This window comes from Labrus mixtus, chromosome 20 (genome assembly GCF_963584025.1).
Source record: "Labrus mixtus chromosome 20, fLabMix1.1, whole genome shotgun sequence".
Lineage (NCBI taxonomy): Eukaryota > Metazoa > Chordata > Actinopteri > Labriformes > Labridae > Labrus > Labrus mixtus.
Genome location: NC_083631.1, coordinates 9323381 through 9344226, shown reverse-complemented (window position 1 = coordinate 9344226; position 20846 = coordinate 9323381). Strand labels below are relative to the sequence as shown.

The window sequence follows — 20846 nt, the reverse complement described above, 5'->3', positions numbered from 1 at the left end:
TGCCTTGGGATGAAGTTGTTGTTTTTTACATCGAATAACAGAAAATAAATAACGATGTAAATGTATTGAACGTTGGCTCTTTTTAGTTGTCAACCTTCATTGTTGGTTTGAGAGGAATCCCCGCAGTGTATTGTCCATGAGAGGTGGACTTAGGCCAGCTGGACAAAGGAACCAACCTCTTATTGTTATGCGGGAGCAGACACCCTGTCCTGGAGGAGATTAGTCCCGAGCAGTAAACCAAAGGAACAAAGGATAGAGGGCAAAGATGGCGGCTCTAAATAGTATGTTCAGTGATATAGCAGGATTTTCAGTGTATGTGCCAGGAAAAGAGAAAGCATACCAGTTCAGAACAAAGTAAAATATTGTGAATAAATCCAGAATGGTGACGATAAAGTCAGAAGATTGGGATTAGTGTCGTATCATGTATGGTATCGTAGTGTTTCGAATTAAAACAAACCATTTAACGTCATATCCTATCACATTGTACCTAGCGTTTATAGTATAATTTTCTGAGAAAAAGTCAGAGCTAATATTTTTAATTGGTCCTTATCCCGTTCCGTAGTTTTCTTAAAATAAAATAAAATACTGTATATTTCTCCTCTCCTCGTCTAGTGGTTCACAGGCAGTGATTCGGCTGCTGTTACCGGTCGTGTTATCTGCTGTTCAATCTCAACTGAAAGGCTCTCCGTCACTGTCCAGGAAGTGACGTCAGACACCTCCAACAGATTACCGAGCCAGGATCCTAACAGAGCAGAGACAGCCGAAGGGAGACGAGCCGAGCCAAACCGTAAAGTCTTCAAAATCCATCATCATCCGCTGCGATAAAAAGACAAACGCTGTTAAAACCATCGAGAGCATAAAGTTCACACTTCGACCTTTCTAACGAGCTACGTATTGTCACATTATGACGTTATTAGTGTTTTAAAACAAGTGGCGAAAGATTTGGAGAGCCGATTTCATCCGGAGACGACCCACAGGAGGAACAATTCAACGCCCTCAGTGATTAAATGTGTCCGTGTTTCTGCCTGTTTTGATTTTTGAAAACCTTTGGCTCAATAACTGAACATTTTTTTGGGATATTTTTGGAGCTAGCGAGCTTGCTAGCCGACATAATGGAGTTGAGAGTGGGAAACCGATACAGACTGGGCAGGAAAATAGGAAGTGGATCATTTGGAGACATTTATCTGGGTGAGTTATAACTGGAGACACTAATGCATGTTTTTGATTTGTGTTTGTCCTTAAAGATGTGTAGGGTTTACCTGCTGGGTTCCTTTTTCCGGGTTTATCAGACAAGCTGTCGATCAATCAGCTGTTCAGTGGTAGCCACATTAGCTTCGAAGCTAGCAGTGAAGAAGCTAGCAGGATAAAAAAGGCTTTTAGCTTAAAATAACTCAGCGAAACATGTGTTTATTCAGTCTGTGAACTCTGTGACCATCACCATGTTTTGTGTTTAATTTAAAGAATGTAACTCAGAACAGATTTCATCAACATTAAGAAGGGACTGTTGGATCATAATACTGAGCAGTAACGATACGGACGATTCGATTTATCGCGATATTTTAAAACGTATTTTTTACATGTAGAATTTTATTAGAAAATATCTAAATGATAAAAAAAACCTATGTTACAGATTTTTTCTTGAGTACTTAACATTACCTCATATTTCCAACAGTCAAAGCCAGAGAAATCTTTCACTGTACAGTTGTGTCTTCTGCGGCGGCCGCCATGACGTAAATGGCGTGTTTGTCATTGCCGTGGAAACACAATAACGTGAATGCGTGAACTCCTAATGAAAGCTGCTGCTGTGATGAAAAACATCATGTAAATTAAACTCGGATACATTAGCTCGTTGTTAAACATATTATTTCCCTCCGTCTCGTCTTGACTTGACTGCTGGCAACTCAGCTTTCGTTTTCATCCGTGGTAGTGGGACAACCACTCCCACGATTCCCCGTCAGCCTCAACATCACCGTTTGTTATTATTTTGATTGAGAGCCACCTGGTAGTGTAATTTGGGTTAGGGATTTTTAAAATTAATTAGATTATGATTCCTTTCCCTGCACAATATTGGGGGGAAACTAAATTTGCGATATCTATTCTTTCTGTGACGTATATTGGGATTTGAAAAAAAACAGAAAAAATCAAATCAGAAATGTAAAAAAATACAAAACATGTTATGTTGTCCAGTATTTCAGTAAAATAATGAAATAGTGTACATATTAGCTAAAGAGCTCACCAGTGACCGACCACTTCCCCGTCTGCTCTGGTACCAGAGGTAAAATTCCCGGTTCAAATCCTCCGTTTACATTTCACTAAAATCCTCATATCAAGAGATTGAAGCCTGGAACAGAGACATCCAGCTACCTCTATACTCGTGTCTATAAAACAGTTTCAAAACAGCACTAAAGAAACAGAGAAAAAGGCAACAGTGCAAGACTGTGTACATATTTTACTTTGGGCATTGCGAATGATGCCTCTTCTTCTTAAATGTTACTTCACTTTTTATCAGAGGAATAGCTAGAATTCATCATGTGGTCCTGTATGAAAGACCACGTGGTGGTGGGGGGGGGGGGGTTGGTTCATGATAATCTGAATGTCATGTGGTCATTTAAACACAGAAGGATGTCCATTGTATGCGTTTGTTGTCTTTGAGGTGTAATTTGATAAAGAGGCTCCATGTCCTGCTGATCGTCGGCTTAAATAAATCGTGCTGCTTGCAGAGGAGACGGGCTCTTATATTCCTCAGTTTCATCAACAAATTGCTGAAGGCTGCAGTCTATTGATCTGTTAGTTAATCCGATAATAGATGATATGTGTGGTGCCTGTTATTGAAGGTAAAGGTTGTAGAGATCTGTCAGCTGTGCCAGAGGAAGAGTTTCTGTTAGTAATTCCTGCACAGAATGTATCCGTCTGTATTCCGGTTTATCTGCTCAGAGTTAACCCTGACATCTTCCTGCATTGACCCCCACCACCTCCATCGCTGTAATGAATCCTCTGGCGGCCATATTGGAGGTCCACAGCTCCTGGAAACAGTGTTGGAGATCAGCTGATCACGTTTCTGAGCTGAAGACTTTAGTCATCAGAACAATGGAGAGGAGACATTGTGAATTCATGAAGCATTTTTACTGACTGATAACATCATCACTGACTCCTCTTAACCCAGAAAGAGGATGACATCACCCAGTGGATGATTCAATAATATATTTACAGCACACAGAACTATATGCATCTGTTTTAATCAGGGTTGGATATTGGCACCCACCAACGTCTATATGCGGGTGTTTTTGTGCAGTGTTGGGCTGAATTTGCTCGACCTACCAGCCACAGTGGCGGGTAAATAAAAGTAGCGTTACAGATTTATTTGTGACAGACAGCGACGTAAATTGAATCCCTGTGTTCTGCGTGTTTTACTCTAACCAGCCTGGAAATAATCATAAAAATAATATCTGACATGATGTAAAACACGGGATCTGACTCTGAAGCTCCCCAGATCAAAATAGAGGAAGTGTTTCAAACGGCTTCCTTAAACAGCAGGCGGACTGATGTGTCGGTGATCCGGCTGCTTTATGTTTCCGCTTCACGCTCAGACTTCATGTCGCCTTTAGAGAGAGCTGCGAACGTTGTTAATAAACTAGATCTTACAATTAAACATGTTGAATCTGAGCTTTTGAGATTTGATGCAATCCAAAGCTGATTTCATGGATTCACTCCTGAAGATTTCTAGATAGTTTCAGGAGGTCTGCTCCTGATCTGGTTGTTCCCACATGCACTTCACAGCGGGAGAATATCAGGAGGGGGGGCTAGGGGGTCTCCTTAGGTTAGACATGACGTAAAAAAACAACGTGGAAGTGACAGATGAAGCAACAGAGTCTTCTATATAATGTGGTATTTGTCTTTATATCAATGCTACGTATAGGTCGACAGAAACACAAAATTAACTTAAATTTAACAAAAGAATAGCTGCAGGTATAAATGAGACCCGATGCCTTTTTGGCTTTGTGTACCGTCAGGCCTGAAGGTAGAAGATTAAACACTGCAAAGAGAGGTCGTCCAGTCTGTTCAAATGAGCATGCTTTTATTTGCATGAGAGGCCAGCGCTCTGAGGAGACTCTGCGTTAATGCAAAGTGTAAACGCCCTTACTTAAGTGCTATCCACTTGTTATCCACAAACGCAGGATGAATGTTTATGCAGGGTATAAACGCTGCCTAAGGCTTTAACGATGTGGACGATGAGAGTTTTAGTTTCAAGCTGTAAATAAATAGAGTGTAACAGCCCGTCCACATGAGGAAACCTGCGAGTTTCACTATCAAAGAGTTAAAAACAGATTGTGTGTCAGATTCAGTCTGTTTGCTTTTTATGACCAGCTGATTGAGTGATCCCTCATCTCTCCTCCTCTCTAATTGGCTGCTGACTAACATGACGTAAACACTGTTAATCATCCAGAACTGAACCAAGCATCTATCATAAAGTCCAATGGCATCAGTTACAGTAAATAAGAATCAGAGCCCGGCCGATGAATCGGACGGCCGATATCAGCATATCCAGTGATTATCTGTATCGGCCAATTTTACAGCAGATATGCGCCGATGTTACTATATTTATTCACCAGTCAAATAGTATTTCATTTTTAATTTCATTGTCTTACACTAGCAGTTCTCTTGAGTGACCATCTCGTCTTTGTTATAAATCCTTTCCAAAAGTGTCTGATCTGCATTTCGGCGATCAACGCAACGTGTAAATTTATATCCGTCTCTAAACATCAAAATAGATAGAAAGTTATTGGCCGATATATATCAGTATTGGATTTGTTTTCGTTATCGGCCCCAAAAATCTCATATCAGTCGCGCCCTATTAGTGATATATTCTTTAATGTTGTAGAGAGATTTAAAAATGCTGACGGTGTGATGGCGCTGCTCTGCAGGTCTGTTCGGAGGGTTGTTTGTTTGTTGGCAGTAGAGGAGATGAGGTCAGCTGTTGGACTGAAGCCTCGTACTTTGTGTGCTGCAGGCTGTCAGATATTCACAACTGTTGAACAGTTTCTGATCTTTGAGGAGCTTTCCTAAGACAGTCACGACAAACAGCCTCTCGCTTTTTAAGTTTTATTGTTTCTTTACATTTTATAAAAAGATCTCCTGCTGTGATCGTGTTGAAACGAGCTGCAGAGATTCCTGATCACTCTGTCGTCACATGAACTCCCTCGACTGGATTTCCCTCGTCGTTGTGTAAAACAAACACACACGAGTTTCTCTTTCATGACGTGACCTTGTTTAAGGTCAGTTTTTTTTATTGTGTATTTTAGACGAACGCTGCAATCACAAATAAAGCACATCAACACATTCCTGAAACGCTTCAATAAAAACAATCTCTCTGACGACAAATCATGGACGCATGCGTCTACAGAGAAGGGAATAATAAATACCTTTCCTTATATCTTTTATTTTCATTACAGAGAAAGTCAAACTTTACTCTTCTGCACCCATTTCTTGTGTTTACATGAAAGTGTTTCAATCCTCGTTGTCCAGATCCACTCTTGTTAGAAAAATGTGTCAAACTTAGTTTAGCCGTTAGTTGTGGAGGACGGCGACGGGGTCAAATATTCTAACCTCGTACAGCTATGACGTCTAATGATACCTTGAAGAGGTCAAAAAGCTCAAGCAACACTCGTAGTATGAAGATATAGACACTGATGAAGGCCACGGGCTGGAACACGTCGGTCTAATAAAGTGAATAAAGTTGATCTTCATGTTCCTGGAGCTTTTTCTCCATGCACCTTTGTAGTTGGTGAATTTGTGCCAGAAAGCCGACTCTGTCTTAGGGCCCGCTCACACACTAGGCCCAGTTGTCCTGTACTGTGATTAAGCTCGATTGTCCCTGCCTCCCCATTCCCCCGCTGGCCTGCACTTACACCGCTCCAGGACTAACCGGGCCTGAGCACGGTTACCTCATAAGGTCGTAATACGACACATGCATGGCTTTACTTTAAGCGTGCTACGGTACAGATCGCCTTGTGTGAGTGCGCCCTGATAATACATTTGCAGGTATTTTCTGCTGGCCTTTCACAATATCACCGTCCTGCTCTCCGCCCAGCTCAGCTTTTTTTAAAGTTTCAATTTTATTGAAGTAAATATATCTCATCATGAGACATGTGTATTGGAGAGAAAGGCATCAAAAATTGTAGACAAATACATTGGAAACACTTCTGTACTGAAATGTTTTTGTGAAATTTAGACGTTGTGCCTGCAAGTTGTTGTTTTTTTAAATACTTTATTTATAGCTTTTTCAGAAGACATAGAACATTGAAAAGGTTAACAAAGAAGAACAGTACCCCCTCCCACTCTACAAACAAACAGAAAAAAAAGAACGAAATATATATATACATAATGTACCCAAAATGCAAAATATTGTGCCTGCTAGTTTTGAGCTTTAAGACAAGAATTGACCTAATATTGAGAGTCTTATTGTTTGATTTTGATCTTGATGTTTGAAGTTTTACAGCGTAGTTTCAAGACGACCCTTCTGATGTCGCACTGCACCCTCCTGACACATCACACGCGTAGAATATTATCTTTGTTGATGGATAAAACCGTCTGATTAAACTCTGCAGCACCTTTCTTCTTCAAAACCTCTGATAAGAAAAACAACGTGTGTCAAATGTTCCATCCTCGGCGTGTTACCTGTTTGACGGCCTTATGTAACTCTGACTTGGCTCGTGATGTGAGTAAACTGAAATGGTTCCAGCAGTGTATGCTAACAGGGATGGGTCGGGTTACATAAGCAGGGTTAACAGAGAGCGGGTGTTTGAGCTGTTACAACAACAGAACTTGAGACATGCTCAAACTGGACGCTGCCTGTGACTCACTTTACAAACTCATGACTCTCCTCTGCTTGTGAAACGTTGTGGTTTTATTCGATTGTGTGAAAAGCTCTGGTGTTATTGGCGGTTTTGTTGACGTCACCAAAGGCTGAAACTTCTCAGAAACTTTAGGTTGAGAAATCTCGCCTGAGTTGTTTTGCCCTGCAGCTTCAAAGCCGCTCGACGCGTTCTGCAGTGATGACACATTTCAGGGTCGGTGACGTGTGGCCGAAACGCATCCTACCAAGCCGGGTTTGATGTGGTCCTGGTCTTTAACCAAAGGCTCTGCAGCTTCAATGAGAGCTTACAGACTTAACTTAATTATTCTCAGTGCAACATGTTGCATCTGCTGGCTCACCACTCTCTCTTCTCCCCGATATGAGAGGTGCATTTAGACTCGCCAGAGAGCAGATTTCTGTCCGACGAAACACAAATTCATGAAGTCACTCAGTGTTTAAGGGTTTGTCGTTGCTGTTTGTGTACCTGTGCAGAGCGACGTGTCTGAACATGTTTCTTCACTAACCCGTCCAGATAAAAAACACACACACACACTTTTTTTCTACAGTGGAAAGATCTCCGCATTCCCCGGAGAAATCTGTCCAGACAAATCACATTCCTGTGATGCAACAAAGCAAAATGAACCGAGCTGCTCTCACTATGAAGAGCCTTTTCTCTGTGGTCACTGATCGATCCGTTTATTGATAGATTGATTGATTTGACCCGACACAAAGCTTCATAAAGAAACAGGTCACAGTACCCCCTTGAACCTCTTAATATCTGTTCTGAGGTAGAGGTGCATCGATTGCTATTTCTCTGGCCGAATCCATTTCCAATTTTTACCTTCCGATACCTATTTCTGGCATGTTAGCTTGTTGTGTGTGTGGACGTCCGTTAGCGGCTCGGCCTGAAACGACTCTCGTGTGTGAGTCTGAGATCAGCACCAAATCAGCTATACTTGTGAGGACCGGCTGGTCACCGGTCAGGGCAGAGCAGGCTGAAAACCGGCCACATGCCGATCTTTCGGTGCACCTTTATTCTGAGGTTTTGTGCTGAAACTAAAGTAGAGCAGCCCTCGTTTACCTGTGACACAATTTTAGTCATCATCGTTCATCGACTCGTTTAGCGTGCATGGATTCATGGCGTTGTTAAAGAACTCAAAAGAATGACGTCATAATAAGCAATGACCACTGCTGAACAACATCTACTGCAGAGTGCAAAGGTCCTCTTGTAGTTCTCCTGTGATCTTGTAGTTCTCCTGTGAGTCCAACTGCTCATTGTTGCGCTTGGCTGCGCTAACACTTCAGAAACAGACCCGGTGGTTTAGGGTGCGTGCTGTCCAACGGAGCAAAACCAAGGCGGAGACAGAAGGCTGTGCACATGGATCCTGTGGAAACCGCCTGTCACCCTCATCGAAGGCATTCAGTATTTTAAGACCTCTTCTCTCACCTCTGTGGGGGACCTAAATGCAGTCCCTGATAAGATGAAGGTCAACGATGAGCATTTGGGTGAACTGACCCTTTTAAAGTCTCCAGGCTGATATAGATTTTAGTGACCATTGAGAGGCAGATCAATGTGAATAACTGACCTGCAGGAGAAGGACTCAGTCCACGCTGAGACGTTGATGTCCTGCAGCTGTCACAAACACTCAGACTTCTCTGCAGCGATATTTAACAGATCTTGTTTTTTTAAATTTTACAACATTTCAGCTTTAACATGAGTCATGTGTGCCGCGCCCTGCTGAGAGCGGCCCCGCCCGCCCTCATGACATCATTCAGAGAAATCAATGAAGCTCCATCAGCGCTGTGAGAGAAATTGGATTACGTAACCCGGTGTAGAGTTGCTGTGATTGTGTGCAGGGAACTGGACCCTGTGATGGTATTCAGGTACGCCAGGTTATTCAGACCTCACAGAGACTGTTCTCAGATCAGTTAGAGGGTGATTAAAAAATGTTCTGATCGCTGTGAAGAATTTGTACCACACATTAAAGCAGACACCTGAGAGAGGAGCCGGGTACATTCAGTGCAACTCTGGCCGGCTGTGCTGTGTAACCACTGATACGTCTGTGTGTACCCAGGCGACCGCACGACTAATTTAAATATCCTCAACTGTCACTAACACCCTGTTTACCATGCAAACTATTTGTTATCTTCATATCTGCTTGACGGACGCTGATAAAGCGTGATGGAAGGCCGTGTTGGACTTTGTCCTGTGAGGAAATGTTCCTCTGACTCTGTAGACATCATACTACGTCACACATACGCGGCTCAATAAGTCTTTTCCAAGCAAAGTTTAAGGCTAAGCTAAGTTTGCTAGCTAGTATGGTCTCAGTTTTTTTTTTTTTTTACAAAATATAGCAAACTACTTCCAGCATTCAGGTGACTTTTCTCACATGTTGTGCCACCATGGTAGGCCAGTTTCAAACTACATCTTTGGCACACTGCTTTTGTCTTCACTTAATTTAAAGTGATCCCACACAGCTGAAGTCTTCTGCATTTTGTCTTCCCTTTAACGACCAAGGTGAACTGAAGTGTGACGTTTACTGACCGCTGTGAGGATAGGAATATCAGGTACACAAAAGGAAAAAGAAACAAAACACAAATACTCGAATCCCAAAATTAATAATTGATTGCCTACCCGACGAACGAATGTTCGGGTCCAGCCTCAGTGCAAACATTTGTATTTCTGCTAACAGTTTGTGGGAGAATCTTTAAGATGCTTAAAATCCCTTTTAATCTGTAACACCTCAGCTGAAAGAAATGTCCGACAACAAACTGTAATAATTTTAAAAAATGTATTTAAATCGCGTCAGAAATATAAAAAAACATGTTTGTTTATTGTTGTTTTGCTTCTTTAAATGCTCAAAGATTTATATCCGGATGGAATTGTGAGTTCTGCCATTTTTATATTTTATTTTATATTCTCAGATATCTTGTGTTGTTCTTTTTTCCTGTGTCATTGGTGTTTAGCGAACAAGATGTAAAGGTCACTGGATTAAGGTGAACGTGTCTGTGACGTGTTTCCATGCAGCTCATCTCTCTCTCTCTCTCCCTCCCTGCAGGTACTGACATCTCGGCCGCTGAGGAGGTCGCCATCAAGTTGGAATGTGTGAAGACCAAACACCCACAGCTCCACATAGAGAGCAAAATCTACAAGATGATGCAGGGCGGAGGTACTTTATTTACTTTATTATATTTTACACGGAAACGTGTTAAATCAGTGTGAGAGGTTTTGTTCATGCCGAGTCGTCTACAGTCAGGACTCCAATGACCCCTCTGAGCAGGCTTAAGAAGCATCTGAGTTTATAAAGTGGCCGGGATTTGACCTCTGATCCCCTTCTTTAGGTCAACAAATGCATGATGTCTTTGATGAGGAATCATAGCAACACACTTAATGACAGTTGCATCAAACTGAATTCATACATTATGTTGCATGTTATGAAGTCTAACTAGCAGTCAGACTAGAAGTCACACGCTTCTTGAAGGCTTTTGGTCATAATCCCAAAAAATTGAACGGGTCACAGATTTAAGGTAAAAAGTATCACAGCTCATGCTTCAGATCATGCTTCAGATCATGCTTTGGGCGGCTGTGGCTCGGTTGGTAGAGTCGGTCGTCTCTCAACCGGAAGGTTGGGGGTTCGATCCCCAGCTCCTGCAGCAACATGTCCGATGTGTCCTCGGGCATGACACTTAACCCAGAATTGCTCCCTCGTCAGCGGTGTATGAATGGGATTAGTTACTTCTGATGGTGACTTTGCATGCGGTGTAAAAAAAGCACTTTGAACGGTCAGAAGACTAGAAAAATGCTTTACAAACTCCAGCCCGTTTACCATTTAAAGAAACTTCCCAGTCAGAGCTGAGTCTGTAGATGGCATGTTGAACTGTGAACATGCCCACAGGCTTCAAACTCGGGAGACATGAGAGAGAACCTGTCACCCTGAGCGTGTCTGTGGCGTCTGGAGGTTAGCGTCGCTGTAGGGCCCTAAAACAAGACGCTCAGTAGTTTGTGCAAAGAGTTGATAAAACTGAAAACACATTTAACTAAGATTTGAACTCGTTTTCCTTCCCGTGCTGGTGAATAATTTCTGACCTTACATAGTGAGGTCTGATTTAAAGCCGACTGTGGAGCGTACTGAGGTTTGTCTCTGTCAGCACAACTGTGCACACACATGCGTTTGTATTTTTGTTCCAGCATGGAGGATTTATTAGGGCACAGTGACTGACCCAGACTGGGGGATGTATTTGCGTTTGTACATATATAAATAGCTGATGGAGAGAGAGAGAGAGAGAGAGAGTGCGCATGGCGAGGTGCTGAGCAGCAGCTTTTTGTCGCTGTCTGCCTGTAGAAGGAAATGCCAGATGGCCTCTTCGCCTCGGCAGCGTCAGCCAATTACCAGCTACTACTAAACCAGCTGGCCTCTGCCTTCACACCCTCCCCCCTGTGTGCATGCGTGTGTGTATGTGGAGGGTGCATAGACACCGTGCAGGACAGCGCCATTTCTGTTCTCTGCAGAAGAGTTGCACAAGAATAAATGAGACACATCAGCCAACTTCTCTAAATTATGAAGCAGAATTTTCTCCCAAAGTAATTCAGCTGCACACTTTAAGTAGACAAACGTGTTCTAGGATTGATACTAAGTCTGTGTCACTACACACACTTCTCTTCATAGCTTAACAAAGTTTATAACATGAGGATTTCATCTTGAATTAAATCACATGTTCACATTTTAGAGATTCAACAAAGGTCGGTCTTTAACACTTTGTGTCAAACATTTTGCACATCTTCAGTTTGATCCAGAAAAACACTGACAGAGCTAATGTTGCTAACTCATATCTACCAATCATAACATGTTTTATAATAGCTGAGAAGTTAAATTAGGGAACCCCATCAGCTGTTCTCCTGCAGCGTTTGGAGTCGATTCAGATTTCAGTTTTTTTTTCTTTTTATTACTCCTGAGTTTGTAGCCTTTGAGGAAATTCATGAATTGCAGCTGTTTGCTTTGCTTTTTTTTATTTTGGGACGTACTAAATATAAACGCTCCCCGCTCTCCTCTCGTGCAGTGGGCATTCCTACAATAAAGTGGTGCGGGGCGGAGGGCGACTACAACGTGATGGTGATGGAGCTGCTGGGCCCGAGTCTGGAGGATCTGTTCAACTTCTGCTCGCGCAAGTTCAGCCTGAAGACGGTGCTGCTGCTCGCCGACCAGATGGTGAGGAGGGGAAACCCGTTACTCCACAGACCCTCGTTGATTGTGTCTTATTTTTTGTTGGTAATCTGTATCAAACAAGTAATGTGTTATGCCTCCTCCAATTCCCATACTCACAGAAAGAGAGACGGGAAAAAGAGAATGCATACATGCAAAAAATGTTAGCCTCTTTGTGTACGTTCCAATGTCGCCATGTTTGTCTAATAATGCTGAATGAACAACCTGTCGCGTCCTTTGCTCACAGATCAGCCGTATTGAATACATCCACTCCAAGAACTTCATCCACAGAGACGTGAAGCCCGACAACTTCCTCATGGGGCTCGGCAAGAAGGGCAACCTGGTTTACATCATCGACTTCGGCCTTGCCAAGAAATACCGCGATGCCCGAACGCATCAGCACATCCCGTACCGCGAGAACAAGAACCTGACTGGCACCGCCCGCTATGCCTCCATAAACACACATCTGGGCATCGGTAAGACCCTCAAAAATCTTTGTGGTGAAACAGATAAACCCGCCTCCATCCTCCTGTGGTCTCACTCTCACTCTCACTCTCTCTCTCTCTCTCTCTCTCTCTCTCTCTACAGAGCAGTCCAGACGAGACGACCTGGAGTCTCTGGGTTACGTCCTCATGTACTTCAACCTCGGCTCTCTGCCCTGGCAAGGCCTCAAAGCCGCCACCAAGAGGCAGAAATACGAACGCATCAGTGAGAAGAAAATGTCCACGCCCATCGAGGTCCTCTGCAAAGGCTACCCATGTACGTTTAACCTCTTCCAGTTGATCTGTAATGTTCTTCTCTAAATGACAGAATGTGTTTTTGGAGTGTTTTAGAGTGTTTTTTGTAAACGTCTGTCCTCCTCGTGTCCTCACAGCGGAGTTTGCCACCTACCTGAACTTCTGTCGCTCTCTGCGGTTCGACGACAAACCCGACTACTCGTACCTCCGTCAGCTCTTCAGGAACCTCTTCCACCGACAGGGCTTCTCCTACGACTATGTGTTCGACTGGAACATGCTCAAATTTGTGAGTTATGTCGTCACTTTGAAGAGATTTACTTCAAGATTCAGCTTGAAAAAAAAATGAACAGTCTCAAACTAGATCTGGAGGATTTAATTCTTTAAATCTGCAGCTGGAACAGAAACTTTCTTACATCAACTGCTGCTCACATGTTCCTGAGAGACAATCTTCTAACCGTGTGTTCATGTTTGTCAGGGCGCCAACAGGGCCGTGGAGGACGCCGAGCGGGAGCGCCGTGAGCGAGAGGAGAGGCTGAGGCACGGCAGGAATCCCGCGGCTCGGGGCATGGCTTCGGCCTCAGGGAGAGCAAGAGCCACTCAGGAAGTTGCAGCCCCCTCCCCCCTCAACCCTGCCTCACACACAGGTCAGCACACAGACACACACATGAACGATGTTGGTGTGTTTTCTAAGTTATCCTGTGCTCGTATTGATGTAATCCATCAGCTGGACGCCGTTATGTCTCTCTCTCTTCCACAAGATTTAAGACATACCTGCAGAATGAGCAAAGCTCCTGATTGGTCTGTTATCGTCGACTCGTGGCTTTTTTTCTTCCTCTTCAGGTTTTGAAGGGGAAGAACTCTGTTGTCTTTGTGTGAAATTATTAATATTTGTTTAATGCCGCGGCTCAAATTCAAGTGAGATGGAGCGACGTAGAAACATGAAATCGCACAGCGACTGTAAATGATGTGAAGAAATATGAACCAGATGGTGGTGCTGCAATTAAGTAAAAGATCGATTTTTGAAAGGCCACGCCCCTCATACTCTCAATTACATCCACTTTTAATTTGACACAAAGGTCCAGCTCATGTTAGTCTACAAAAAAGCCTCTTTGACCATCAAAGTCCGCCATGAATCTTCCACCATTTTGGATTTTATGTAAATCACATTTTGACTTTGACTTTGATGTGGTTGCTCATTGGATGAAGCTCATTTAATAGTTGCTGAGATGTAGTTGATGTCTTGTTTAGTTTTCAAGTGACCGATACACTTTGGAAGGGGCGGAGCTTATCAGAGAGAATGACCATAAAGTTTGAGAGAGAGAGCAGGGATGACATGCAGAAGGAGCTATAGGTCGGATTTGTACCCGGGCCGCCCGTCTGGAGGACTACAGCCTCCGCACATGGGGCGCTTGTACTAACCACTAGGTCACCGGTGCCCCCTAACAAAGCATGAACCATAGAGGGCGCAAAAAACACCAAAATGTGTTCTCCAAAAATGGGTGGGCAGATTTTCACCAAAACTGGTGTGCATGCTCGGGGGATGAGTGTTTATAAAATCTTTCAGAGTGTCATGTTGATTGATGAAAGTGGGCGTGGCCTATCAAATATCTGCCAATAACTCGAGATGCCTTCGAACAGTCCTGATCAGGAGTGACTGGAGACATCTTTGGCTATTTCCCGAGCATACACACTGTTTTGTCAAAACTAAGGAAAACTAATTCCTCTGGGGGGGGAAAAAAACCTAACATTAAGGAGAAAAGAGAGGCTGAAACTTTGCAACCCCTATCCAGCAGGGGCAGCAGGGAGTCAGACGGCTGTGGTGCCACTGCGATTGCGGCTCGAGGAAGAGCCGCAAAGCAGCTCTCAGTGAAACAGCAACTAATTTACAAAGTAGCAGCTCCTGCAGAGTCTCTCTCTGCATCTCAGCAAACACTCAGAAACAGAAGGAAGAGGAGTCAGCTACAAACCTCAAAACTTCTACACCAAAAAGACGCTACTGGTACGAGACGGCCTTATTCATTTTGATTCAAGTTTAATGTTTGAATGCTGTTGATGTAGTCATGTGTTCATTCATACCAGTTAGCCTCTATTGTTCAATTTATTGGAGGCTGAGATTTGATTGACCTTGTTTAGAATTAATATGGCTGTGTGGAGTTAAATTCTGCCCATAATATGTTTTCTTTCATTAAAGGAGCAGTATGTAACTCTGACACCTAGTGTCTAAAATGGGTACTGCAGTCTAAATTCTAAACATTGTAGAGAGCTGTCTCTTCCCCCCCTCCTCTAGGAGGGGGGGGGGGGGGGGGGCCTTAAAACCTCCTACCTTCTCTGGTCCAAACAAATCCAGAGCATTCAGGACCAGAATCTAAAGTTAGAAGGAGGACATACTGACTGCTGCATTGTTGTCAGAGAAGGGAGGAAAAATTTCAATCACATCAGTTCGCTTCCAATGTGTGATGGTGGCGGCTGCACTCGTGGTCATGATGGCCCGTGTGTCAGCATTTTATATCGGTTGCACCGGTGAGTTAGGCGCAGCCAACTTTTGAGATGAAAAAAGGGCATCAAGAGTGCGTCTTCTACAGCACTGAGTTTTATTTAAATCTGTGGAAGGATGGATGAATGGATCACGGAGGGAGCAGATATTGAAAAGCTGCAGGCTTTGTGACGACGAAAAGCTAGGCTGTGATTGGTCTGTTTTTTTTAAACAACCGTAAAAGTGACATTTTTCAGCGTGTTGAGGATTGAAACCTGCTCGTCGTCGCCCTCTGCGGAATACAAAAGGACCTGAACCCGCTTATCTGCGCTTTGAGGTAATCATGTTAACCTCCTTTTTGTTTTCTCTCAGGTTTGGAGAAGGAGAGGAAGGTGAGCATGCGTCTTCATCGTGGAGCACCGGTCAACATCTCCTCCTCAGACCTGACGGGACGACAGGACTCCCGCATGTCCTCACAGGTAACACACACACACACACACACACACACACACACTGTGTACTCTGACATCCTGAGACATTTGAGTCATCGACTGTAAGATTCTGCAAACACTCCTGGTATCCTGCACAGTCAGCATTTACAAAACTACAATTAGATTAATGTTTACATTATTTCCCATCATGCTCTTGGTGGAAATTCACAATAAAAACATAAAACAATGACACACAGACAGCTTGAGGACCTCGTCAGTGCAGTAATTTGTGTTTCTTTGTTGTTATCGAGGATGTAAGTTCAGCTGGTCTAGCATTAGCATCCCGTCCACTTTTATTTATATCGTGCATTTTAAATAACGACACAGTTTACCAAAAGTCCTGCTCAGTGGGGGTATAACAGCAGACATACAAACACATAAGCCAATAAAACAAAACATAAAAGGCGCCTAGGAATATAAAAATAGACTTTAGATTGAGCTATGAGTAAATCATCTGTGCTCTGTTGTCTTCAAATGTTCCTTTTTAAAGAGGAAATGCATCACAGTACGTTCAGATCCAGGCTGCCCAAAGGACAAATCACTTCCTCTTTCTCCTGCCAAATGTTTCCTTGTTCCCTTTTTCTCGCTGACATGAAGCAACCGAACAGCAGGAGTCGTTCTGTAAGAGCAGAAGTCAGTGTGACAGACTGATGGTGACAATTATGAGGGTAATAAGAATCCCCTTTATTTATTTATTTATCGAGCATGTGACTAAACCAGAGTGAGAAGTGCTTCACAAAGGCAGAAACATCAAACAGTTTAAAGTCTAATAATCATCAGGTTCTGATATTAAATCGATATGAGTATTGTGTCGATGAAATGTGAAATATTTTAAAGGTACAGTCATAAATAAATATAATAAAGCTGTCGCCTTCTTGTAAACAAAGCTAAAGATCGGGGAGGGTTTGAGCTCTGCCCTGCAGCTCTCTGCTCTTTAAAGGCTTCATTAAGTTCTTTGTTCTCCTCCTGCTTGTAGACGTGGTGCTCCCCCATGAGGTCAGAGAGGGTAACGCATGCAGACCAAGTCTAAAAAATACAAGTTTGTCTTTGAGGAAACACTCAACAGCCTCAAAATAATCAACTAAAATAAATGTTATTTTCTGTTTATAAGGTAGACAGAGAGCCTTGATTTGATATTACACATTCTTACATTATGCTGCCGGTTAAAATAAAGTGGCTCGTTAAAATAAGAGTGACCAGTCGATTCTTTTTAATCCGCCAGTCACAGGTGCAGGAGCCGCTTATAATGAGAATATTTAAGTCTTTGTATCAATGCTACGTGTAGTTGAAGAGAATCTCAATGTGAACTAAAGAGTGGAGAAGAACATCCTGGAGAACAGGAAACATGCAGCAGCAGGTTGATTAGAGCACAGAGATGGTAGAGGTGGCGTGCAGACAGTCTATGGTTGTGCAGCGATCACAGGGAATAAAGGTCACCACCCCCTCCCACTGGCTCCAGGTGAATTCTCCTGATTATATCCTGCTGCGGTCTCACATCAGCTCACAGTCTGAACTTTATTCTTTATTTCCTCCTCTGCAGGCTCTGTCCCGGGTCACACCGAGCGGCCTCCAGTCTGCGGCTCCACGGTGAAACCCCTCCCCCTTTCTTCACCTGTGCACCATGGAGGCCTCAACACGCACCACCTGCAGCACACACACACACACACACACACACTCACACTCAGACACACACACACACACACAGAGGACGACCACCAACTGATGCACGAGAGTCCGGCTGCGCTCTCGTTCCCTTCACAGCGGAGTGTGTGTGTGTCTGTGTGACAGAGAGAGAGAGACGGGCGGGTGGAGCACACTCTGGTTGCCTTAACAACGTTGGCAAAGTAGCAGCCACATCCTCCCTCCTTCCTACCCCCCCCCCCCCCGTGGAAGAAACACTCCCCCCTCCTCCTCCTCTTCTTTAATGTTGATGAAGCCATGGATCCTCTGGCGTCTTTTTCTTTTCTTTTCTTTTTTTTAACTTTGATTTTACTTATTTTAGTTCTTTAGCATTGAAGCTCCTCTGGTCGTTCTTCACAGGAGATTGGAGAGTCAGCTGGTGGGAAAACGTGTGTGGGACGTTTTTTTTATTTTTAACAATGAGAGCATGAAGACGCGTGATGGGCGTGTCTGAGGACGAGGCCTGAGGTCCCGTTTTGTGTCCTGAGAGTCGTCACAGCTCTTTGTTTGTAGGTTCAAATGTGAAGCTAGGATAACCTGGTTGTTTTTAAAAATGGGACAAAATGTCTTTTTGAAAAGCTCCCACAGAACGAGATTATTTTTGTCCTCCTCAGGATGCCGTAGTCCATCCAACAGCAGGTTTTTCTTTCTGTGGCTGCCGCGTGCTGCTTTGGGAAAAGCTGTAAATGGAAAACAGTGAAATACTTTTCGGGGGTCGATGTGTCGCACTGAATGGATGAGATGTTGTTTTTGAATCGGTGCTTAGTGACGTGGCTTTTGTGTGCGTGTTTGTGTGGTTCTGTCGTAGGCTTTGGGGGGGGGGGGGGCGGGCGGGCGGGCGGGCGAGTGGGTGAACATGTTCAGGGGAATTTTGTTTTTAAAAGTTTTCTTTTAACTCTTTTGCCTCCAAAATCTCACTCCAGACCATCCGACTCCCGGCTCTCATGTCTGGCTCAGACTTACTGACACTTCTTCTACCTGGACCTCACTGAAGTCTGCCCCCCCCCCTTGAATAATTCACCGCTCAGGTCGTGAACTCATCGTTTTGATCCCTGCTCCAGTTTAGTTTACATTCACATCCTCACCTTTTCTTTGTCCGTCGTTGCAGACTGAGTCCAGGTGGAAGGGGGGGACAGGTGTGTTTGAGGAGGTTTTTTGGAGTCTTACAGTCTTGAGTGTCGTCTTAATAAAGGAGGTCTGATCGGAGGCTACTCGCGTCCCTCGGGGGCCGAGCTGACTGCTGAACCCTGCAGGTTTTGGACGTAGATCTTTGTGGTAGGCTGGTTTGCTAACTCCGTTTTTCTGTAGTTAAAGTAAAAAGTGGGAGGGGTCTGTAGTGGTAACTTGTACATGTTTGTTCTCGTTGTGTATAGGATGTGCCTGCTTTCTTTAACAGGATGACGATGACAGTGTGTGGGGGAGGGGGGGGGGGACTGGGAACACCTCACTCTGTTTTGTTTATTTGTATTCTTCTTCACCTGTGGGCTTGAATACGCGATGGATTAACTGTTTGTCACTGATGATTAATGCGAGTTCACTTCACACGGAGAGACGACCTTCTAACTGCTTCTCCTCAGTTCTTCCTTTGTTTTGTTTTTCTTCACTTCCTGTTACTGTTTTTTCTTCTTTTTTTTTTAACCGTGCAGTGGAGATGTCCGCTTGTGTCCCACAATGCATCTCTCACTTTGGATTCATGGGAAGTCTTTTCTTTCCTCTCCCTCCTTGAAACTATTGCTCCTTATTTGTAATGCCACTGTATTTGTGTATTTTAAAACTGTAAATAAATTAATAAGTACTTGTATGTGTTGCCTTTTTTTGGGGGGGGTTTGAGTTCTATAGTTTTTGTACTTCCTGGAGGCGTCCATGTTGCTTTAACGACCTCGAAGGCGCTCGACTAGGATGTGACCTCATTCCAAGCTCCCACATCAAATATGAGGTAAAAGGAACGTGCCTGTTCTCCCGAGATAAGGCGAGAAACAAACACCTAGCTGTGGGAGAGTCACCCACCTGGGGGAGGGGTTACTGCCCTTTGTGATGTCATGAAGGGAAAATCTACAAACGGCCTGTTTGAGCACACATTTTCTGAAAAGTGGAGCAGGGAGAAGACGGAGAGGATGGACTTTTCTCATCATTGGGGGGTTTGTAGACAGAGTAGGGACACATTAGTATTAGAGAAACGTGTCTGTGTTTGGGGGGGGTTTAGAGAATATGTGACCTTTAAATTAAAATTCAAAGCTGATGAAAATATAAATTGTACAATCCCTTCTTTGATAAACATTCTTATTCAGCTTTAGTATTTAGTAAAGTCTGAAGTTCATCAAGTTTCTGGCTGCAAAATGCTGGATGAACTTTTTCCTTACAGCAGTGACACAGTCTGACCACTGGGGGCGCTGTGGGTCAACCTGAGCACCTGCATGCTGCCGCTCGTTGAGGACAGTTACACAACTGTTCCAGCCTGCAGGCTGTGCAGAGAGATGGACATGCACAGTGACGAACTGAGAAACCACAGAGGACAGAAGATGAAGATTTTACATGATGGTTCATTTCTTTAGACTAAACTAGAGAATCTGTAGAATATGTCCAGGATGTAACACCTGAGTACGAGGCAGCACGGGGACAGTCGACGTCAGAGAACCTCAGACTCCTCCCCTCAGTAGCCACAGGACAGGAGTTTATTTATACACTCATTATGAACACTCTGTCAGGCAGAGATTCACAGGAAACACACCCTCCTCCTCCTATAACATCTTCTGATCAATGATTTTACATCACAGGAGTTCATTACACTCCTCCTCCTCCCCCTCCTATGACACAGCTTCTGATGGACAATGTTACATCACAGGAGATTATAACACGATTATAAGAAGTGTGGTTTTCTACCATCTTGACATTGTGGAGCCAAAAGTTGCCATATTTGGTGACGTGGTAGATGCATGTTGCTCAGCTTTACTCTGGTTAAAAGGTTAATTACTGAGGTAGAGACTTGTTAATCACAGGGAGCCCCGCCCTCACTCCTCTTCTGCTTTCATGCTTGCAGAAAACTCCTGAAGTTTTCAAAGTCTCCTGCTGTGAGGTGCATGTGTGAACCACCAGATCAGGAGGATTTCAGGGGAAGTCCTGATTGAGACCTTAAACTAATCTAAACTAAACCTTAAACTAAGGGAATAAATTATCTGATAAGTAGGGACATTTTCACTTCTTTTTGTAACCAATGGAGTCGCCCCCTGCTGGACATCAGAAAGAATGCAGGTCGTTGCTCCCCCTCACTCTGTTCTGCGGATTGTGGTCAGTAAATGGGGGGCATTAGGACCCTGCAGCCTGTGCTCTCTGTGCTTTACTGACGGTCTGCAGTCAGACGTGCGGGCAGGAACGCTCCGGTGCTGAGGCAGGAGGAGGAGGGGTCAGCAGCAT

The 20846-nt window shown here is 43.9% G+C and overlaps 1 protein-coding gene and 1 long non-coding RNA gene across 3 annotated transcripts in view; both read left to right on the top strand.

The window, feature by feature from the left end:
• Window positions 1-20846, top strand: part of LOC132953976 (uncharacterized) — a 199845-nt gene that overhangs the window by 145464 nt on the left and 33535 nt on the right. The window lies entirely within an intron of this gene.
• Window positions 729-19236, top strand: csnk1da (casein kinase 1, delta a). Of its 2 annotated transcripts, XM_061026367.1 has the most exons (9): window positions 730-1188; window positions 9913-10023; window positions 11912-12060; window positions 12302-12530; window positions 12643-12813; window positions 12929-13077; window positions 13267-13435; window positions 15637-15743; window positions 17296-19236. In XM_061026367.1, exons 1-9 carry the CDS (start codon window positions 1113-1115, stop codon window positions 17344-17346), a joined length of 1212 nt encoding a protein of 403 aa, XP_060882350.1. In that variant the 5' UTR covers window positions 730-1112; the 3' UTR covers window positions 17347-19236. The 2 variants fall into 2 exon arrangements, with proteins under 2 accessions (XP_060882351.1, XP_060882350.1); XM_061026368.1 differs by lacking the exons at window positions 15637-15743; window positions 17296-19236 and adding an exon at window positions 14582-14744 and having other exon boundaries at window positions 729-1188.

What these genes read in the sequence shown, in the direction of transcription:
- csnk1da (XM_061026367.1), top strand. Translation starts at nt 1,113, where the DNA reads ATGGAGTTGAGAGTGGGAAACCGATACAGACTGGGCAGGAAAATAGGA. An exon ending in ATTTGGAGACATTTATCTGG is followed by an intron (nt 1,189 to 9,912) that starts GTGAGTTATAAC and finishes CCCTCCCTGCAG; the next exon opens with GTACTGACATCTCGGCCGCT. An exon ending in ACTCCCGCATGTCCTCACAG is followed by an intron (nt 15,744 to 17,295) that starts GTAACACACACA and finishes CCTCCTCTGCAG; the next exon opens with GCTCTGTCCCGGGTCACACC.